We start from the raw sequence: 19,767 nt of genomic DNA on the forward strand, positions 1-19,767 counted from the left end.
TCGACTTCCACACATTTTTCAACGCCCACAGAACTTTTGCCCCCTCCCCCACCCTATGATTCACTTCCGCTTCCATGGTTCCATCCGCTGCCAAATCCACTCCCAGATATCTAAAACACTTCACTTCCTCCAGTTTTTCTCCATTCAAACTTACCTCCCAATTGACTTGACCCTCAACCCTACTGTACCTAATAACCTTGCTCTTATTCACATTTACTCTCGGGTTTCTTCTTTCACACACTTTACCAAACTCAGTCACCAGCTTCTGCAGTTTCTCACATGAATCAGCCACCAGCGCTGTATCATCAGCGAACAACAACTGACTCACTTCCCAAGCTCTCTCATCCACAACAGACTGCATACTTGCCCCTCTTTCCAAAACTCTTGCATTCACCTCCCTAACAACCCAATCCATAAACAAATTAAACAACCATGGAGACATCACACACCCCTGCTGCAAACCTACATTCACTGAGAACCAATCACTTTCCTCTCTTCCTACACGTACACATGCCTTACATCCTCGATAAAAACTTTTCACTGCTTCTAACAACTTGCCTCCCACACCATATATTCTTAATACCTTCCACAGAACATCTCTATCAACTCTATTATATGCCTTCTCCAGATCCATAAATGCTACATACAAATCCATTTGCTTTTCTAAGTATTTCTCACATACATTCTTCAAAGCAAACACCTGACCCACACATCCTCTACCACCTCTGAAACCACACTGCTCTTCCCCAATCTGATGCTCTGTACATGCCTTCACCCTCTCAATCAATACCCTCCCATATAAGTTACCAGGAATACTCAACAAACTTATACCTCTGTAATTTGAGCACTCACTCTTATCCCCTTTGCCTTTGTACAATGGCACTATGCAAGCATTCCGCTAATCCTCAGGCACCTCACCATGAATCATACATTAAATAACCTTACCAACCAGTCAACAATACAATCACCCCCTTTCTTAATAAATTCCATTGCAAGACCATCCAAACCTGCTGCCTTGCCGGCTTTCATCTTCCGCAAAGCTTTTACTACCTCTTCTCTGTTTACCAAATCATTTTCACGAATCCTCTCACTTTGCACACCACTTCGACCAAAACACCCTATATCTGCCACTCTATCATCAAACACATTCAACAATTCAACAATACTTATTTATCTGTTTATTTATATATTTATTCAATTTGCTTTGTCGCTGTCTCCTGCGTTAGCGAGGTAGCGCAAGGAAACAGAGGAAAGAATGGCCCAACCCACCCACATACACATGTATATACACACACGTCCACACACGCAAATATACATACCTATACACCTCAACGTATACATGTATATACACACACAGACATATACATATATACACATGTACATAATTCATACTGTCTGCCTTTATTCATTCCCATCGCCACCCTGCCACACATGTAATAACAACCCCCTCCCCCTCATGTGCATGTGCGCAAGGCAGCGCTAGGAAGACAACAAAGGCCCCATTTGTTCACATTCAGTCTCTAGCTGTCATGTAATAATGCACCGAAACCACAGCTCCCTTTCCACATCCAGGCCCCACACAACTTTCCATGGTTCACCCCAGACGCTTCACATGCCCTGGTTCAATCCATTGATAGGACGCCAACCCCGGTATACCACATCGTTCCAATTCACTCTATTCCTTGCACGCCTTTCACCCTCCTGCATGTTCAGGCCCCGATCACTCAAAATCTTTTTCACTCCATCTTTCCCCCTCCAATTAGGTCTCCCACTTCTCATTCCCTCAACATCAGATACATATATCCTCTTGGTCAATCTCTCCTCACTCATTCTCTCTATGTGACCAAACCATTTCAAAACACCCTCTTCTGCTCTCTCAACCACACTCTTTTTATTACCACACTTCTCTCTTACCCTTTCATTACTTACTCGATCAAACCACCTCACACTACATATTGTCCTCAAACATCTTGTTTCCAGCACATCCACCCTCCTGCGCACAACTCTATCCATAGCCCACTCCTCACAACCATACAACATTGTTGGAACCACTATTCCTTCAAACATACCCATTTTTGCTTTCCGAGATAACATTCTCAACTTCCACACATTCTTCAAGGCTCCCAGAATTTTCGCCCCCTCCCCCACCCTATGATTCACTTCCATTTCCATGGTTCCAACCGCTGCCAAATCCACTGCCAGATATCTAAAACACTTCACTTCCTCCAGTTTTTCTCCATTCGAAGTTACCTCCCGATTGACTTGACCCTCAGCCCTACTGTACCTAATAACCTTGCTCTTATTCACATTTACTCTCAACTTTCTTCTTTTACACACTTTACCAAACTCAGCAACCAGCTTCTGCAGTTTCTCACATGAATCAGCCACCAACACTGTATCATCAGCGAACAACAACTGACTCACTTCCCAAGCTCTCTCATCCACAACAGACTGCATACTTGCCCCTCTTTCCAAAACTCTTGCATTCACCTCCCTAACAACCCAGTCCATAAACAAATTAAACAACCATGGAGACATCACACACCCCTGCCATTCACTGAAGACCAATCACTTTCCTCTCTTCCTACACGTACACATGCCTTACATCCTCGATAAAAACTTTTCACTGCTTCTAACAACTTGCCTCCCACACCATATATTCTTAATACCTTCCTCAGAGCATCCCTATCACCTCTATCATATGCCTTCTCCAGATCCATAAATGCTACATACAAATCCATTTGCTCTACTAAGTATTTCTCGCATACATTCTTCAAAGCAAACACCTGATCCACACATCTTCTACCACTTCCGAAACCACACTGCTCTTCCCCAATCTGATGCTCTGTACATGCCTTCACCCTCTCAATCAATACCCTCCCATATAATTTCCCAGGAATACTCAACAAACTCATACCTCTGTGATTTGAGCACTCACTTTCTTTCATACTATATGCCATTTCCCATGTTAGCAAGGTAGTATTAAGAACAGAGGACTGGGTCTTTGATGGAATATCTTCACCTTGCCCCCTTCTCTGTTCCCTCTTTTGGAAAATTAAAAAAAAACGAGAGGGGAGGATTTCCTGCCATCCGCTCCCTCCCCTTTTAGTCGCCTTCTACGACACGCAGGGCATATGTAGGAAGTATTCTTTCTCCCCTATCCTCAGGGATAGGGGAGAACACTTACAATGCAAATAATGTGAGAATACCTGTTCAACACTTCAATAATTTGAGTTACAAAAATTTCAAATATTTTTATTTCAAACATATCCACACAAATGGAGGATCATTACAGGCACCAAACAATTTAAAATTCTATAACCAGATCTAGATAGTTGTCTGTATGATCATTTCTAACAACAGGTATTGAGATATCTGCACAGCAGGGAAAATATACTACCTGAAAGGGGAAATCATTATCATTCATAAAATACCATTATAAAAACAAGACCTAAGTTCCAACAGTTGCATATGAGGGAAAGTGTATAGTAGTTCATCTTGCGTGTATCTGTTTATTAAACTATATAATTTTTTTTCCTAAACAGAGAGAGCATATCTCCAGCCTTTTTTGAATTCCTTCTGCAGTCGCTTCTTCTTAAACCTGTATGCTCTTTTCCTACAAATATTATGATTCTCTTCAGGATCCACTCCATGATCATACAACTCCTCAGCAATGAATTGACTCCAATCTGGCTTAAAAGTAACATGGTTGAACTTTAACCACACAGTAGAGCGATAACTATAAGTCCTCATTGAGTACCCCTTAATAGTTGTATTGTGCATTGGAGGCTGGTCACTACCTGGCTGAATGGTTGGTTCAGGTCCTGGTCGAGGGTACTGACTAAATGCTGCCTTTTTTACTTGCATGCCACTTGGGAACTGGGAGATGAATTTGTACTTCCTGAGCACTGTCGATTATAGTATCTTCCTGCTTCTATAGCCTTGGATACATGAGGGACTGTCATTCCATATCATATTTAATACAGCAGGTAAACTGGTTCCTTCTGTGCAAACCAACACATCTCTAGAATCTTATGGACAGGTTGACAGTGCAGGTAATCCTGCCAAGTCAACCAAAGTTGGAAATAAATCCACCAGTTCAATAAGGCCATCATAACTTCTGAAAGTGATATTACTTTGGACACTTTTCAAAATCTCTCTCTTCAGTTTTGTTTCTGATATGACCTCATTTGTGAGTTTCTAATGTGAATTTGCTGCTCTCTTTTGAATTTGTGTTTTGTATTTCACTTCCTGAAGAGGATAACTGTATTTTTTTAAAAGAATAAGAAGTGGATTTGTCTAATTCCCTTAACAGGCAGTAGGTTTGGATGGTATTGCAGTGGAATTTATTAAAAAAGGGGGTGACTGTATTGTTAACTGGTTGGTAAGGATATTTAATGTATGTATGACTCATGGTGAGGTGCCTGAGGATTGGCGGAATGCTTGCATAGTGCCATTGTACAAAGGCAAAGGGGATAAAAGTGAGTGCTCAAATTACAGAGGTATAAATTTGTTAAGTATTCCTAGGAAATTATATGGGAGGGTATTGACTGAGAGGGTGAAGGCATGTATAGAGCATCAGATTGGGGAAGAGCAATGTGGTTTCAGAAGTGGTAGAGGATGTGTGGATCAGGCATTTGCTTTGAAGAATGTATGTGAGAAATACTTAAAAAAGCAAATGGATTTGTATGTAGCATTTATGGATCTGTGCTTAGAAAAGCTGTCCATAAAGTTGTCCCCGAGAGAAAGAGCTCCAGGTTAAAGTAGTCTCTATATTTGGCAACACTGGGGAGGGCAAGTCGCACACTCTCAACCAGATCTTCTTCAAAGGTGCTGAAGTGTTCAAGACTAGTTCAAATCAGTCTTCCTGTACTCTTGGTGTGTGGGGAGCATATGATGCTTCAAACAAAGCCTTAGTGTTGGACACAGAGGGCATGCTTGGTATTAGCAACAGCTCCAAACAGCGGAAACGCCTCTTGCTGAAGGGCCTCGCAGTGTCTGTTGTGATTATTTACCGAACACGTTCAGAAAGACTCAACACAGATATGTACAAGTTCTTGGCTGAGGCATCACGAGCATATACAAAGTACTTTCGAGCTGACCTGGAGGCAGTAGCACGCAAAGCAGAGTGTGACTGCATTTTTGGTCCTCCTGTGTTTATATTCCATGACACAAGGCACACCAATGTTTTGATTGAAGAGTTGGGCCAGAAACCAGAGGAGCAACTGAAGGAGAATTTTACAAAGCAGAATCTTAAGATTGATGGCTTTGATAGCTTACATTATATTTGGTGAACGTAATACTGGAAATGACACGGACTTCAAAAGAATTAAACAAGCTATAACTGAAGAGTTCCAAAATAATAATGTCCGATCACCACGTCGACCCAAGATTGTCCTTGATATGCTGGAAGTAAGTCTTAACCAATCTTTGATGCATACAAAAAGTGTCATGATCCCTGTAATTTTCTTAAGTGAAATACAGGTTGTACCTCTAATCCGGTGCTATGTGGTCCAGCAACTCCCATGGTCTGGCACATTTTAAATCTGCCGCCATTAGTTATTAGTATGTGGATCTACTACCAGGGTGGTGCTGTTAGAAGCGCTAAGGCACCAAAATCTGTTTACACTGCAGCCGAGCAAATTAACAGTCCTGTTAATTTCTTGTGTTCAGCTGTTTTAACCCTTCAGGTTATCATCCAAGACCAAGAGGTGCAGAAGATGGTGCTTGTGTAATAAATGTAAGCATATATCATTATCTCTGCTTGAAAAGGTGAAGTTACTGAAAAAATTAGATAAAGGAACTAATGTAAAGACTGTGTGAGTACTGTGAGATCAAATCATCAACTGTGTATGACTCGGGTCATTTTCTGTATTCCAGCATTTTCTGTGGTCCAACAATGGTCAGGTCTTAATGTTGTTAGATTAAAGAGGTACAACCTGTAGTATGAAAATACTTTTATTTATTGATAGATAGATTTGAAGAGTATTTTCATAGTTAGATGTACTCCTGTATGCCTTAAATGAAAGGATTTGTGACTGATACGGTATATGATGTTATCAGTTGAAAATAGAGGTCAGAGGTCAAATGGAAATTTTGTTAGATGTTACATCACGTTTTTAAGAGGAGTGTGGCAAGTGCGACTATTAATTGGCAAAGATTTACTCTGGATACATATATATGGTGAAAATCTAGAGTGGAGGTGAAACTGCTGGAGTAAGCATGGAGAATATGTTTGGAAGCAGACAGGTAGACAAAGGTATTCATTTTTCCACTGAAGAAAGTAAAAGGAATTAACATTAATTACAAGAGCTAAAGAGGAATAGGTTTTTGAGCAGTGTCAGTAAATTATATGGAAAGATAGTAATTTATCATATTAGAAGAGTTAAGGAACCCATGGTAGATTTAAAAAACCTGGTTTTAGGTAGAAAGAGGGTGTGTGGACCAGATTTTTGCTCAAATATTGATAAAGTTTTAGAGCGAAAGAAGATGAATGCAGCATTTATGTATGTTAGAAAGATATATGGTGAATAGGAAAGCTCTTGGAAAAGTTCAGAGTTATATAGTGTGCTTGAATGCCTTCTGAATGCTGTTGAGAGCATATATAATGGAATTAGTCATGGGCCACTCAGGCCACCTGTTGTCTGTCTTTCTCATGTGAACACATTTTCTCTTAAATCCGTATCATCAAGCTGTATAGCATATTTTTTTTCATATTACTCATGGTAAAATTATGTACAGTGTGAATATAATATCTGTAGTAAACATTGTCCAGAACTGAGGGAACTGTCATGGACTGTAAGTCACAGTGGGGCTTGGGCATGAGCAGGAACAGGAACAGGGACAAAACATCAAATGTGTGGTCCAACATACATACAGTATTATAGTCCTTAAGACATAACATATTAGTACTTTCAGTGATCAGATATTCCAGCTAGGTAATCTGGGAAAAGGAAATGGACTGTATTCATATTTTAGATGAAAACAAACTCGTTAGAAATGAACATTTAACATATGAGAATTGAAAATTAAAGGAAATCTACAATATTTTCTGTGCTTTTATAGACTCACCAGTGAAAGTGAATAGTAATACAACTTTTAAGAAGTGGGACATGTATATTCAAGAATTCAGGTAAAAAAGAAAATTTAAGTTTGAATTAGATAAATTTTTAAACTTTCTCAATTTTCTGTATTTATGTAAGGGAGCGGGGGGCTGGAAATCCTCCCCTCTCATTTTTTGAATTTTCCAAAAGAAGGAACAGAGAAGGGGGCCAGGTGAGGATATTTCCTTAAAGGCCCAGTCCTCTGTTCTTAACGCTACCTCGCTAATGCGGGAAATGGCGAATAGTATGAAAGAAAGAAAAAAGACTTAGAAAAGTAAATGGATTTGTATGTAGCATTTATGGATCTGGAGAAGACATATGATAGAGATGGTCTGGGGAAGGTATTAAGAATATACAGTGTGGGAGGCAAGTTGTTAGAAGCAGTAAAAAGTTTTTATCGAGGATGTAAGGCATGTGTACGTGTAGGAAGAGAGGAAAGTGATTGGTTCTTAGTGAATGTTGGTCTGCGGCAGGGGTGTGTGATGTCTCCATCATTTACTTATCATTTTACAAATTTTATCAACAATAAAGTTATCTAATTTGTATAGACCATTAATATCTAATTTGTATAGACCATCACTAATATTAAGATTATAATTCGCCAGGTGGTAGAGTTTCCCGCAGTGTATCGAGACAGACTTCCCCAGAACTTTTTTTAAAGGGGAAGTAAATGTTTATAGTTGTGTTACTGGAGTGATAGTTTTCATACATGGTGTTTTGACAAGAAAATAGTGAAATTGGAGAAAAATGTAGCTTAGACATTGAAGCTTATTGATACAGTGGTTAAATTGATGAGAACTGCTATTGACATTTGTGTAAATAAATTATACATTTCCTTTTTCCATAGCCAGAGGTTGAACCATTATGTGACATTCATTTTTTCATTCATTTCAAGCTAGAAGTTTCAGTTTTCTAAATTGTTTCTTACATTTTTCATATGTATATATATGTATGTGTGTGTGTGTGTATATGTGCGTATGTATGTGTATGTGTGTGTATGTGTATATGTATATATATATGTATATTATCCCTGGGGATAGGGGTGAAAGAATACTTCCCACGTATTCCTCGCGTGTCGTAGAAAGCGACTAGAGGGGACGGGAGCGGGGGGCCAGAAATCCTCCCCTCCTTGTATTAACTTTCTAAAATGGGAAACAGAAGAAGGAGTCACGCGGGGAGTGCTCATCCTCCTCGAAGGCTCAGAGTGGGGTGCCTAAATGTGTGTGGATGTAACCAAGATGTGAAAAAAGGAGAGATAGGTAGTATGTTTGAGGAAAGGAACCTGGATGTTTTGGCTCTGAGTGAAACGAAGCTCAAGGGTAAAGGGGAAGAGTGGTTTGGGAATGTCTGGGGGGTAAAGCCAGGGGTTAGTGAGAGGACAAGAGCAAGGGAAGGAGTAGCAATACTCCTGAAACAGGAGTTGTGGGAGTATGTGATAGAATGTAAGAAAGTAAATTCTCGATTAATATGGGTAAAACTGAAAGTTGATGGAGAGAGGTGGGTGATTATTGGTGCATATGCACCTGGGCATGAGAAGAAAGATCATGAGAGGCAAGTGTTTTGGGAGCAGCTGAATGAGTGTGTTAGTGGTTTTGATGCACGAGACCGGGTTATAGTGATGGGTGATTTGAATGCAAAGGTGAGTAATGTGGCAGTTGAGGGAATAATTGGTATACATGGGGTGTTCAGTGTTGTAAATGGAAATGGTGAAGAGCTTGTAGATTTATGTGCTGAAAAAGGACTGATGATTGGGAATACCTGGTTTAAAAAGCGAGATATACATAAGTATACTTATGTAAGTAGGAGAGATGGCCAGAGAGCATTATTGGATTACGTGTTAATTGACAGGCGTGCGAAAGAGAGACTTTTGGATGTTAATGTGCTGAGAGGTGCAACTGGAGGGATGTCTGATCATTATCTTGTGGAGGCTAAGGTGAAGATTTGTATGGGTTTTCAGAAAAGAAGAGTGAATGTTGGGGTGAAGAGGGTGGTGAGAGTAAGTGAGCTTGGGAAGGAGACCTGTGTGAGGAAGTACCAGGAGAGACTGAGTACAGAATGGAAAAAGGTGAGAACAATGGAAGTAAGGGGAGTGGGGGAGGAATGGGATGTATTTAGGGAATCAGTGATGGATTGCGCAAAAGATGCTTGTGGCATGAGAAGAGTGGGAGGTGGGTTGATTAGAAAGGGTAGTGAGTGGTGGGATGAAGAAGTAAGAGTATTAGTGAAAGAGAAGAGAGAGGCATTTGGACGATTTTTGCAGGGAAAAAATGCAATTGAGTGGGAGAGGTATAAAAGAAAGAGACAGGAGGTCAAGAGAAAGGTGCAAGAGGTGAAAAAAAGGGCAAATGAGAGTTGGGGTGAGAGAGTATCATTAAATTTTAGGGAGAATAAAAAGATGTTCTGGAAGGAGGTAAATAAAGTGCGTAAGACAAGGGAGCAAATGGGAACTTCAGTGAAGGGCGCAAATGGGGAGGTGATAACAAGTAGTGGTGATGTGAGAAGGAGATGGAGTGAGTATTTTGAAGGTTTGTTGAATGTGTTTGATGATAGAGTGGCAGATATAGGGTGTTTTGGTCGAGGTGGTGTGCAAAGTGAGAGGGTTAGGGAAAATGATTTGGTAAACAGAGAAGAGGTAGTGAAAGCTTTGCGGAAGATGAAAGCCGGCAAGGCAGCAGGTTTGGATGGTATTGCAGTGGAATTTATTAAAAAAGGGGGTGACTGTATTGTTGACTGGTTGGTAAGGTTATTTAATGTATGTATGACTCATGGTGAGGTGCCTGAGGATTGGCGGAATGCGTGCATAGTGCCATTGTACAAAGGCAAAGGGGATAAGAGTGAGTGCTCAAATTACAGAGGTATAAGTTTGTTGAGTATTCCTGGTAAACTATATGGGAGGGTATTGATTGAGAGGGTGAAGGCATGTACAGAGCATCAGATTGGGGAAGAGCAGTGTGGTTTCAGAAGTGGTAGAGGATGTGTGGATCAGGTGTTTGCTTTGAAGAATGTATGTGAGAAATACTTAGAAAAGCAAATGGATTTGTATGTAGCATTTATGGATCTGGAGAAGGCATATGATAGAGTTGATAGAGATGCTCTGTGGAAGGTATTAAGAATATATGGTGTGGGAGGAAAGTTGTTAGAAGCAGTGAAAAGTTTTTATCGAGGATGTAAGGCATGTGTACGTGTAGGAAGAGAGGAAAGTGATTGGTTCTCAGTGAATGTAGGTCTGTGGCAGGGGTGTGTGATGTCTCCATGGTTGTTTAATTTGTTTATGGATGGGGTTGTTAGGGAGGTAAATGCAAGAGTTTTGGAAAGAGGGGCAAGTATGAAGTCTGTTGGGGATGAGAGAGCTTGGGAAGTGAGTCAGTTGTTGTTCGCTGATGATACAGCGCTGGTGACTGATTCATGTGAGAAACTGCAGAAGCTGGTGACTGAGTTTGGTAAAGTGTGTGGAAGAAGAAAGTTAAGAGTAAATGTGAATAAGAGCAAGGTTATTAGGTACAGTAGAGTTGAGGGTCAAGTCAATTGGGTGGTGAGTTTGAATGGAGAAAAACTGGAGGAAGTGAAGTGTTTTAGATATCTGGGAGTGAATCTGGCAGCGGATGGAACCATGGAAGCAGAAGTGGATCATAGGGTGGGGGAGGGGGCGAAAATTCTGGGGGCCTTGAAGAATGTGTGGAAGTCGAGAACATTATCTCGGAAAGCAAAAATGGGTATGTTTGAAGGAATAGTGGTTCCAACAATGTTGTATGGTTGCGAGGCGTGGGCTATGGATAGAGTTGTGCGCAGGAGGATGGATGTGCTGGAAATGAGATGTTTGAGGACAATGTGTGGTGTGAGGTGGTTTGATCGAGTGAGTAACGTAAGGGTAAGAGAGATGTGTGGAAATAAAAAGAGCGTGGTTGAGAGAGCAGAAGAGGGTGTTTTGAAGTGGTTTGGGCACATGGAGAGAATGAGTGAGGAAAGATTGACCAAGAGGATATATGTGTCGGAGGTGGAGGGAACGAGGAGAAGAGGGAGACCAAATTGGAGGTGGAAAGATGGAGTGAAAAAGATTTTGAGTGATCGGGGCCTGAACATGCAGGAGGGTGAAAGGAGGGCAAGGAATAGAGTGAATTGGAGCGATGTGGTATACCGGGGTTGACGTGCTGTCAGTGGATTGAATCAAGGCATGTGAAACGTCTGGGGTAAACCATGGAAAGTTGTGTAGGTATGTATATTTGCGTGTGGGACGTATGTATATACATGTGTATGGGGGGGGTTGGGCCATTTCTTTCGTCTGTTTCCTTGCGCTACCTCGCAAACGCGGGAGACAGCGACAAAGTATAAAAAAAAAAAAAAAAAAAAAAATTTAATAATAGAAGATTCAATGACATTTCTCTTGGAAATAGAGTTAGAGTTAATAACTGAGATGGCATTACTCCAGTCAATACAATGATCATAGTTTTTAACATGATTAAACATGGCATTTGATTCTTGTCCCGTTCTTATACTATATCTATGTTGCTTAAGTCTAACAGAAAGATCCTTACCAGTCTGACCAACATAAAATTTATCACAATTTCCACATGACACTTTGTAGATGCATTCAAGAGAATTTTCTGGTGAATTCCTGATCAAGATATTCTTTATAGTATTATTGTTGCTAAAGGCAACATTTACATTAAAGGATTTAAGCAACATGGGAAGTAAAGTGAAATCATCATTAAAAGGGAGATTTAAAAGATTCTTGGTGTCAATGGGAGGTTTGGCCTCAACTCTATAAAATTATTTCTTTGCTCACTTAAGGGATTTATTAATGAAAGATCTTGGGTACTTTAACTTAGATCCAATAGAATATATCTTCTCAAACTCATCATTAATAAACTCTGGACTGCAAATATGTAATGCCCTAAGGAACATAGATTGAAATGATGTTAATTTAACTCTGTCATGTTGAGATGAGTAATAATGGATATATAAGCATACAATGGTGGGTTTTCTGTATATGCTAAACTTAAACTTGTTTCCTTGCCTATGGATCACGCAATCTAAAAATGGTACATACCATTATTTTCATTTCCTACAGTAAATTTGATAGAAAAATGGTAACATACCATTATTTTCATTTCCTACAGTAAATTTGATAGAAGGTACTAAATTGTTAGGTAAGAGGAGAAATATATGTAGATTTTCATTTGTTGGCCAAACACAAAGAGCATCCATCTACATACCTAAACCAAATTGCATTAGAAGGTAAGATATCCTTTAGTAATTTTGTTTCAAAAAATTCCATATAAAGATTACTTTGTATATTTCAGTTCAATGGAGATTATTATGCTCAAAAATTTGGTATGGCAATGGGTAACCCTATTTCACCTGTACTGTCTTTTATACACAATTTTGTAAGTTCAATGAAAACAGACTTTGAAACAGGTAAATGAATATCATCCAAGATATCAAATAAATATTCTATAAGGTCATCAACTGGAACTTTAGTGAAAAGTGAGGAAACATCAAAGCTACCTAGTTTGAAATAAAAATTAACATTGATATTGTTTAGCTTGTTGACTAAATTTACATTGTTCATGATATTAGAATTTGATACCTTACCCACTAAAGGGCTTAATAAAGAAACTAACCACTTTGACAATTTATATGTGATGGAGCCTACTGAACTCACTATAGGTCTTGCTGGAAAATTCTGTTTCTGTATTTTGATAAATCCATACATATATATATAGGCAATGAAGGGGACAAAGATGACAAACTTTTGATACGAGAAATGTTACCTTTCAACAACAACTTCATTTCTTTATTGAAATGAGAATTAACCGCTTCTAAGGGATTTTTACTAAGTTTAGAATATGTTGTGTCATCATTTAGAAGATCATTCATTTTAGATAGATAGTTACTTTTGTCTAAAATCACAAGTGCTTGCCTTATCTGCTTTAGTAATATGTATGGAATTATCAAAACACAAACAGAATTTTCCAGCAAGACCTATAGTGACTTCAGTAGGCTCCATCAAATATAAATTGTCAGAATGGTTTGTTTCTTTATTAAGCCCTTTAGTGGGTAAGGTATCAAATTCTAATATCATGAACAATGTAAATTTAGTCAACAGGCTAAAGAATATCAATGTTAATTTTGATTTCAAACTAGTTAGCTTTGATGTTTCCTCACTTTTCACTAAAGTTCCAGTTGATGACTGTAGAATATCTATTTGATGTCTCGGATGATATTCATTTACCCGTTTCAAAGTCTGTTTTCATTGAACTGATAAAATTGTGTATAAAAGACTGTGTATTTCAATTCAATGGAGATTATTATGCTCAAAAATTTGGTATGGCAATGGGTAACCCTCTTTCACCTGCACTAAGTAATCTTTATATGGAATTTTTTTAAACAAAATTTCTAAAGGATATCTTACCTTCTAATGCAATTTGGTTTAGGTATGTAGATGGATGTTCTTTGTGTTTGGCCGACAAATGAAAATCTACAAATATTTCTCCTCTTACCTAACAATTTAGTACTTTCCATTAAATTTACTGTAGGAAATGAAAATAATGGTATGTTACCATTTTTCTATCAAATTTACTGTAGAAAATGAAAATAATGGTATTTTACCATTTTTAGATTGCATGATCCATAGGCATGGAAACAAGTTTAAGTTTAGCATATACAGAAAACCCGCCAATGTATGCTCATATATCCATTATTACTCATCTCAACATGACAGAGTTAAATTATCATCATTTCAATCTACGTTCCTTAGGGCATTACGCATTTGCAGTCCAGAGTTTATTAATGATGAGTTTGAGAAGATATATTCTAGATCTTTCATTGATAAATCCCTTAAGTGAGCAAAGAAATCATTTTATAGAGTTAAGCCCAAACATCCCATTGACACCAAGAATCTTTCACTTCTCCCCTTTCAATAATAATTTCACTTTACTTCCCATGTTTCTTAAATCCTTTAATGTAAATGTCACCTTCAGCAACAATAATACTATAAAGAATATCTTAATCAGGAATTCAACAGAAAATTCTCTTGAATGCATCTATAAAGTGCCATGTGGAAATTGTGATAAATTTTATGTTGGTCAGACTGGTAAGGATCTTTCTGTTAGACTTAAGCAACATAAATATAGTATAAGAACGGGACAAGAATCAAATGCCTTGTTTTATCACGTTAAAAACTATGATCATTGTATTGACTGGAGTAATGCCATCTCAGTTATTAACTCTAACTCTATTACCAAGAGAAATATCATTGAATCTTCTATCATTAAATACACAAAGAATTATAATCTTAATATTAGTGATGGTCTATACAAATTAGATAACTTTATTGTTGATAAAATCAGTAAAATGATAAGTTTATGAACGCTCGTTGTATATTTTGGACAATTACATGTTTACCAAATGTCGTCCTAGCTTCGTCTCTTCAATGTATATCAACTGACATATTTTCTATCTTGTGTCTCCCCTGATGATGTGATTATTACACGAAAGTGCACTTAGGAACTTATCGTGTTTCAATTTCCTCGTGGACTCATAGGAATGTCTTGATCACATGCAATATTGTGATCCTTTCCAATGTGTATATATATGTATACGTTGAGGTGTATAGGTATGTATATTTGCATGTATGTATATATGTGTGTATGTGGGTGGGTTGGGCCATTCTTTCTTCTGTTTCCTCGCACTACCTCGCTAACGCGGGAGACAGCGACAAAGTAAAATAAAATGAAATATTATTCATTTATCTATTATACTTTGTCGCTGTGTCCCGCGTTAGTGAGGTAACGCAAAGAAACAGAAGAAAGAATGGCCCAACCCACCCACATACACACGTCCACACACGCACATATACATAATTCATACTGTCTGCCCTTATTCATTCCTGTTGCCACCCCGCCAAACATGAAATGAAAACCCCCTCCCCCTGCAACTCAGTCTCTAGCTGTCATGTATAATGAACCGAAACCACAGCTCTCTTTCCACATCCGGGCCCCACTTTCCATGGTTTACCCGACTTCAAATAGTCGGTGACATCACACAGTCCTGCCTTAAACACATGAATATACCAAATTTTTTGCTCAACTGTTCAGCCATTCTCATACATGCACATGCTGCTCTGTAGATGGCTCTCACATCATCCAGCATTTGTTCTGCTACCCATTATATCCTTATCACATTCCATAAAGCATTCCACATGACTGTCATATGCTTTCTTTCAATCTATAAAAGTCATCTTTACCACAAAAATCAAATCCACATATGCCCCACCATTCCTAATACCTACCCATTTGCTCCTCACTTGCATACAATTTTCCCAGTAAACTTAAGACTTACTCCCCTATAATTGCCATATACATCCTTAGCACCTTTTTTATCACACTTTCTCTCCATAATTCAGCATTTCAGCTGTAATCCCATCCACTTTGGGTGCCTTTCCAACCTTCAGTCTCATTATTGTCCTTAGTTCCCTTTTTGATATAGGCCCTTGCACTTGTATCCTTTTCCTTCCATCTTCCATATCTGTGCATGTAACAACTGCTGCCTCCTCCTTTTGATTCAGCAACTCCCCTTCCTTACTTTTCACATTAACACTCCAGCACAGTGTTTCCACCTCCTCCTACTTCTTTCCATTCAAATAACCTGCCTCTCTCCACTGATAAAAACCCAATAACCTTGTTTTTATTCTCATTTACTCTTTGAACTTAAAACTTGCCCACCTCCCTTAGTTTTGTTTTTCCATTTTCAACATCAAATGCAGTCTATATTTACATGTTCATAAATTTGGCAAAATACTAGGCTGAGCAGGAATGATAAAACAATTTGATTTACTTCGTTTTATATAAAGATTGCTTGTTACAACAGAAACCTGTAAACAGTGAAAATGACATTTTTACATCACTAACTGAGGGGAACACAGTTCTGTCATGATTCATACCTAAATTGAAGCAGCACATGAAGGTCAAACTTAGCACTATAACCGAGGCTATAAATAATAAAGCTGGTAATGTGACATGCTTCCTTGAGCTGATGGTGCTCCATGATGGCACTGTCCTCGTCTGTAAATAAGAACAACATACCTCCATGAAGTTATACATGGGGTCACATTGCATAACCTGCACAATCAATATTTGACAACCAATCAATTTTGTGTGCAAGACATAACTCAGAGGATTTAAAAAAAAAAGCTTAACCTGAGTATTTGACATAATTCAAAGTATATAATTTTATTATTAGCAGGATTTATGCTCATGTCACAAATATTAATAGCACTTTTGAAAATCTAAAGTTCAAACCTACAAAAACATGGGAATGGATCATGTAAAGGATGGCAGTTAGGAAAGGAGTTTGGGCTGGTAAGCTACACATACAAAAATTTAGTCTCCACTGACCAGCTGGAATCCACTATTATATTTAGTTTTCCGTCACATAATGAAGGATCATAAATATAACTTGGTGTCTTTGTGAATTCAAAAAGGAATCTGCCAAATGTCGCACTTTTGGCAGCACTAGATTAAGTCTGTAACACATCTGATGGTACAGTACGATGCTGGATAAAATATCTATCTCCTGTGTCACCAAGCAATGAATAAAGTTTTAACTAAAACAGTTTTCCTTTCTTGATGATAAAGGATCAAACACTGGAATTTGTAGAACAAGTTATCCACTGTTCAACTCCACTACCAGTATACCCTGAAATATGGGTCATTTCCGCTTATCTAATCGATGTAATTAGCAATCCAGCGAAAACCTTCACCATAACCTTGCCTCTTCAGAACTGAGCACATAAAAAGCTCGAGTGGGCGGCCAGGGAGTTCATTACGAGGAATTTTGTTCTGCAAAGATAAAAAATATAAATAAACATAAGCACACTAAGTTTTCAACTCAATGCAAAACAAAGAACCCCACAACTACAAAAGCCCTTCAGTATTTGGTAAAATATGATCTTTACAGCTTCAAGTTGGAAGAATGCTAACACGAGAGTACATGGTATACCTCCTTTTCTTGTACCTATAATTAAAGTGCTACATATCTTCTGGATCAAGCAATTATTTATATGTCCTACATAAAACTGCATTTTTTGAATATTTGTTGGTCCAAGAATCTCCTCTAAAATTTGGATAATTCAGGGACACCAAGGTAAAGTAGTCTTTCAACATTAAAAAGAAGTACAATATGAAGACATGCACACATAATGCATATATTATTTTTATACCCAACAGTCTTTCCTGCTTCAGTTTAGTAGCATAACAACTGAACACAGGCCTTATTTGCATAAATCACTAACAGCCACAGGTGAGGTAAAAAACAGAAACAATCATCCATAGTCAAGCCCCACTTGATCAAGACAAATGTCCTGAGTCATCTTACTGAAAACAACTCATTCTATCCAATGCAAACGTTTCATCCACCTAAATATTGAGGCCCCATTCCCCAAGGCCACCTCTAATCTAAACTCCCACACACACACATGCTAAATGTTATATAACCTTGATGTTATTTAAGTCTCAACTTCCTTCACACACTCATCCAAACTCCAGTCTAACTCCCACAGCTGTCATCAGCAAATAATGGACTGACTGTCAATGGCCAATCCTCATCCCCAACATACTGCAAACCAATCACAATTTCCAGGACCCATGAATTTAATTTCCTCACCAAGCTATCCATAAACAGATAAAACAGCCATGGTGAAATCATGCACCCTTACCACAAATCAACCATCACCTGAAACCACTCAACCTCCAGTGTTCCTACTCACATGCATGCCTTACTCGACAGAAACTCACTGCCTCTAGTAGTCCTCATCCCACAAAACATCTTCCCAATCATGCACTTTCTAAAGATCCGTAAATGCCAAATACAAATCCTTTTCTTTCTTAGTATTTCTCGCAGAATCTTCAAAGTAATTTCCTTGTCCACACATCCTATACTACTACTTTGGCAACTGATCATCCCCAGTCTGGTGGTCTGTGCCTGCCTCCACTCTCCCATACAATACACTCAACAGACATATTTGAAATTCAAAATATTCAATGTTGTTCCACTTGCCTTTATACACTGGCAATATATAATATAACCAGGCATTCTGCCCACCTTCAGGTATCTTACCTCTAAAAATCATGACTAGCCAATCAAGAACAATCATCCCCTTCTTTGAGAACTTCAACTACTACTACAACCACTCCAGCCATATTCTGCCACTGAAAGGTAACATCAAGAACAGACAAAGTCCTCATTCAGCACTGGAACCAGAGATCCCCATCCATGGTCAAGCCCTAAGAAACATTCCATGGTTTCCCTTAGCCACTTCATACAATCGGGTTCATACCACTCACAGCCTACACAACTGTGGATGGGGATCGTTTTGAGATTTGTGGGAATGTCACCAGAAGGTGCCATAAGTTTAGAGAGAAATTCAATAAGTTAAAAGTTTATAGACTTTCCACAAAAGACAACAATTTACAATATTCTTGCTTTCTCAGCTGACAACCATTTTAAATGATTGCTGCACAATGAAGGTTTACTATTACATGTAAATTGATTAAAGAATTACCTTGCCTGTCGTTTGGCCAAAGAGACCAAAGTAGTGCCTAAGTTCATCCTCAGATGCTGCACCAGGTACATCTATCTTGTTGCCAAGGATAACAATAGGTACATTAGAGAGTTGGTCGTCTGTCAACAGTGAATCCAGTTCAGCCTAAGGAAGAGAAAAGAATTGTGAATACCATCTTTGTCATACAAGCCTTCACACACTGAAAAGATAAGCAATTTAAACTCTTAACTCCTTACAAAGATTTCCTTTCCAACCCTCAGCTTTTCAAGTTGTTTAAAAAACATACTGAATCTCACAGTTTCAAAGATATTCACATATAATGAAAAAAATAATCACTTCAGAATATATTTCACTACTTTCACTCCGATTAGAAGAAATTTTAGCACGTGCTACAAAGTGCTGGAGTAAGGCATTATTAGTGTTTAGTGCCACTGTGCATTTAACCTACCTTTTACCTACATTCTTTATTTTTGTTGTTCATTTTACCTACACTGAAAAAATTTTTACCAATTATTACTGCTTTAACATATCAAAATTATCTTGCTATAATCAATGTAAAAAGACAATTTCTTCATAAGAGCAAAATTATAAAGTTTGTAAAGTTATCAGCCATATTGGTCTAGGTCAGGCGAGCACTGGCAGCACTGACTACATTTCTGCTAAACACAACATTTCCTGCCTCATCTTTGTCACCATTCAATGCTGGAAGACCCAGTATTGTTAAAATTGTTCCCCACAAGATCCGAAGACATTCCATGATCATTAAGTAATTCTGTTCCTCTAAATCTTGCAACAAAAGACTGTTTCCTTCCTCAAAAAGTCACAAAAATGTGCTGTTACAGTAAGGCAAGGCTTAAAGATGACTAAATATGGGGAGAAAATATCCATTACTACCACCTCAGCAACCAAGGATGACCTTGAAATGGTTGGTGACACAATGTGGAAATATTCATAAAGAGGAATCTCTCGGCTCTCATAAATATCCGTCTATTGGAGGTAAGGGGTTAAAGCTATGAGATCTAACTAGACAGTGTTTGTCACCCTGGAATGCACAATTACTAATTAATACCTTTTAAAGTCGAATAGATTCTCCACTTCACTCCC

General features: G+C 38.4%; 2 protein-coding genes across 5 annotated transcripts in view; both read right to left on the bottom strand.

Annotated features, from left to right (window-relative positions):
* Window positions 1–3,537: 3,537 nt before the first annotated feature.
* On the bottom strand, window positions 3,538–3,867 carry LOC139747754 (iduronate 2-sulfatase-like). Its single transcript, XM_071660346.1, has one exon. The coding sequence runs from the start codon at window positions 3,865–3,867 to the stop codon at window positions 3,538–3,540; it is 330 nt and encodes a 109-aa protein (XP_071516447.1).
* A 12,061-nt stretch (window positions 3,868–15,928) lies between these two features.
* The window catches only part of Sar1 (Secretion-associated Ras-related 1), a 53,247-nt gene continuing 49,408 nt past the window's right edge, over window positions 15,929–19,767 (bottom strand). For all 4 annotated transcript variants that reach the window (XM_071660354.1, XM_071660356.1, XM_071660352.1 and 1 more), the window contains exons 5-6: window positions 18,664–18,807; window positions 15,929–16,942 (exon numbers count right to left, since the gene is read on the bottom strand). In XM_071660354.1, coding sequence (XP_071516455.1) covers window positions 16,826–16,942; window positions 18,664–18,807 — 261 coding nt within the window. In that variant the 3' untranslated portion in view covers window positions 15,929–16,825. The remainder of the gene's footprint in view (window positions 16,943–18,663; window positions 18,808–19,767) is intronic.

The sequence above is a fragment of the Panulirus ornatus genome, chromosome 70 (assembly GCF_036320965.1).
Source record: "Panulirus ornatus isolate Po-2019 chromosome 70, ASM3632096v1, whole genome shotgun sequence".
NCBI classification, from domain to species: domain Eukaryota; kingdom Metazoa; phylum Arthropoda; class Malacostraca; order Decapoda; family Palinuridae; genus Panulirus; species Panulirus ornatus.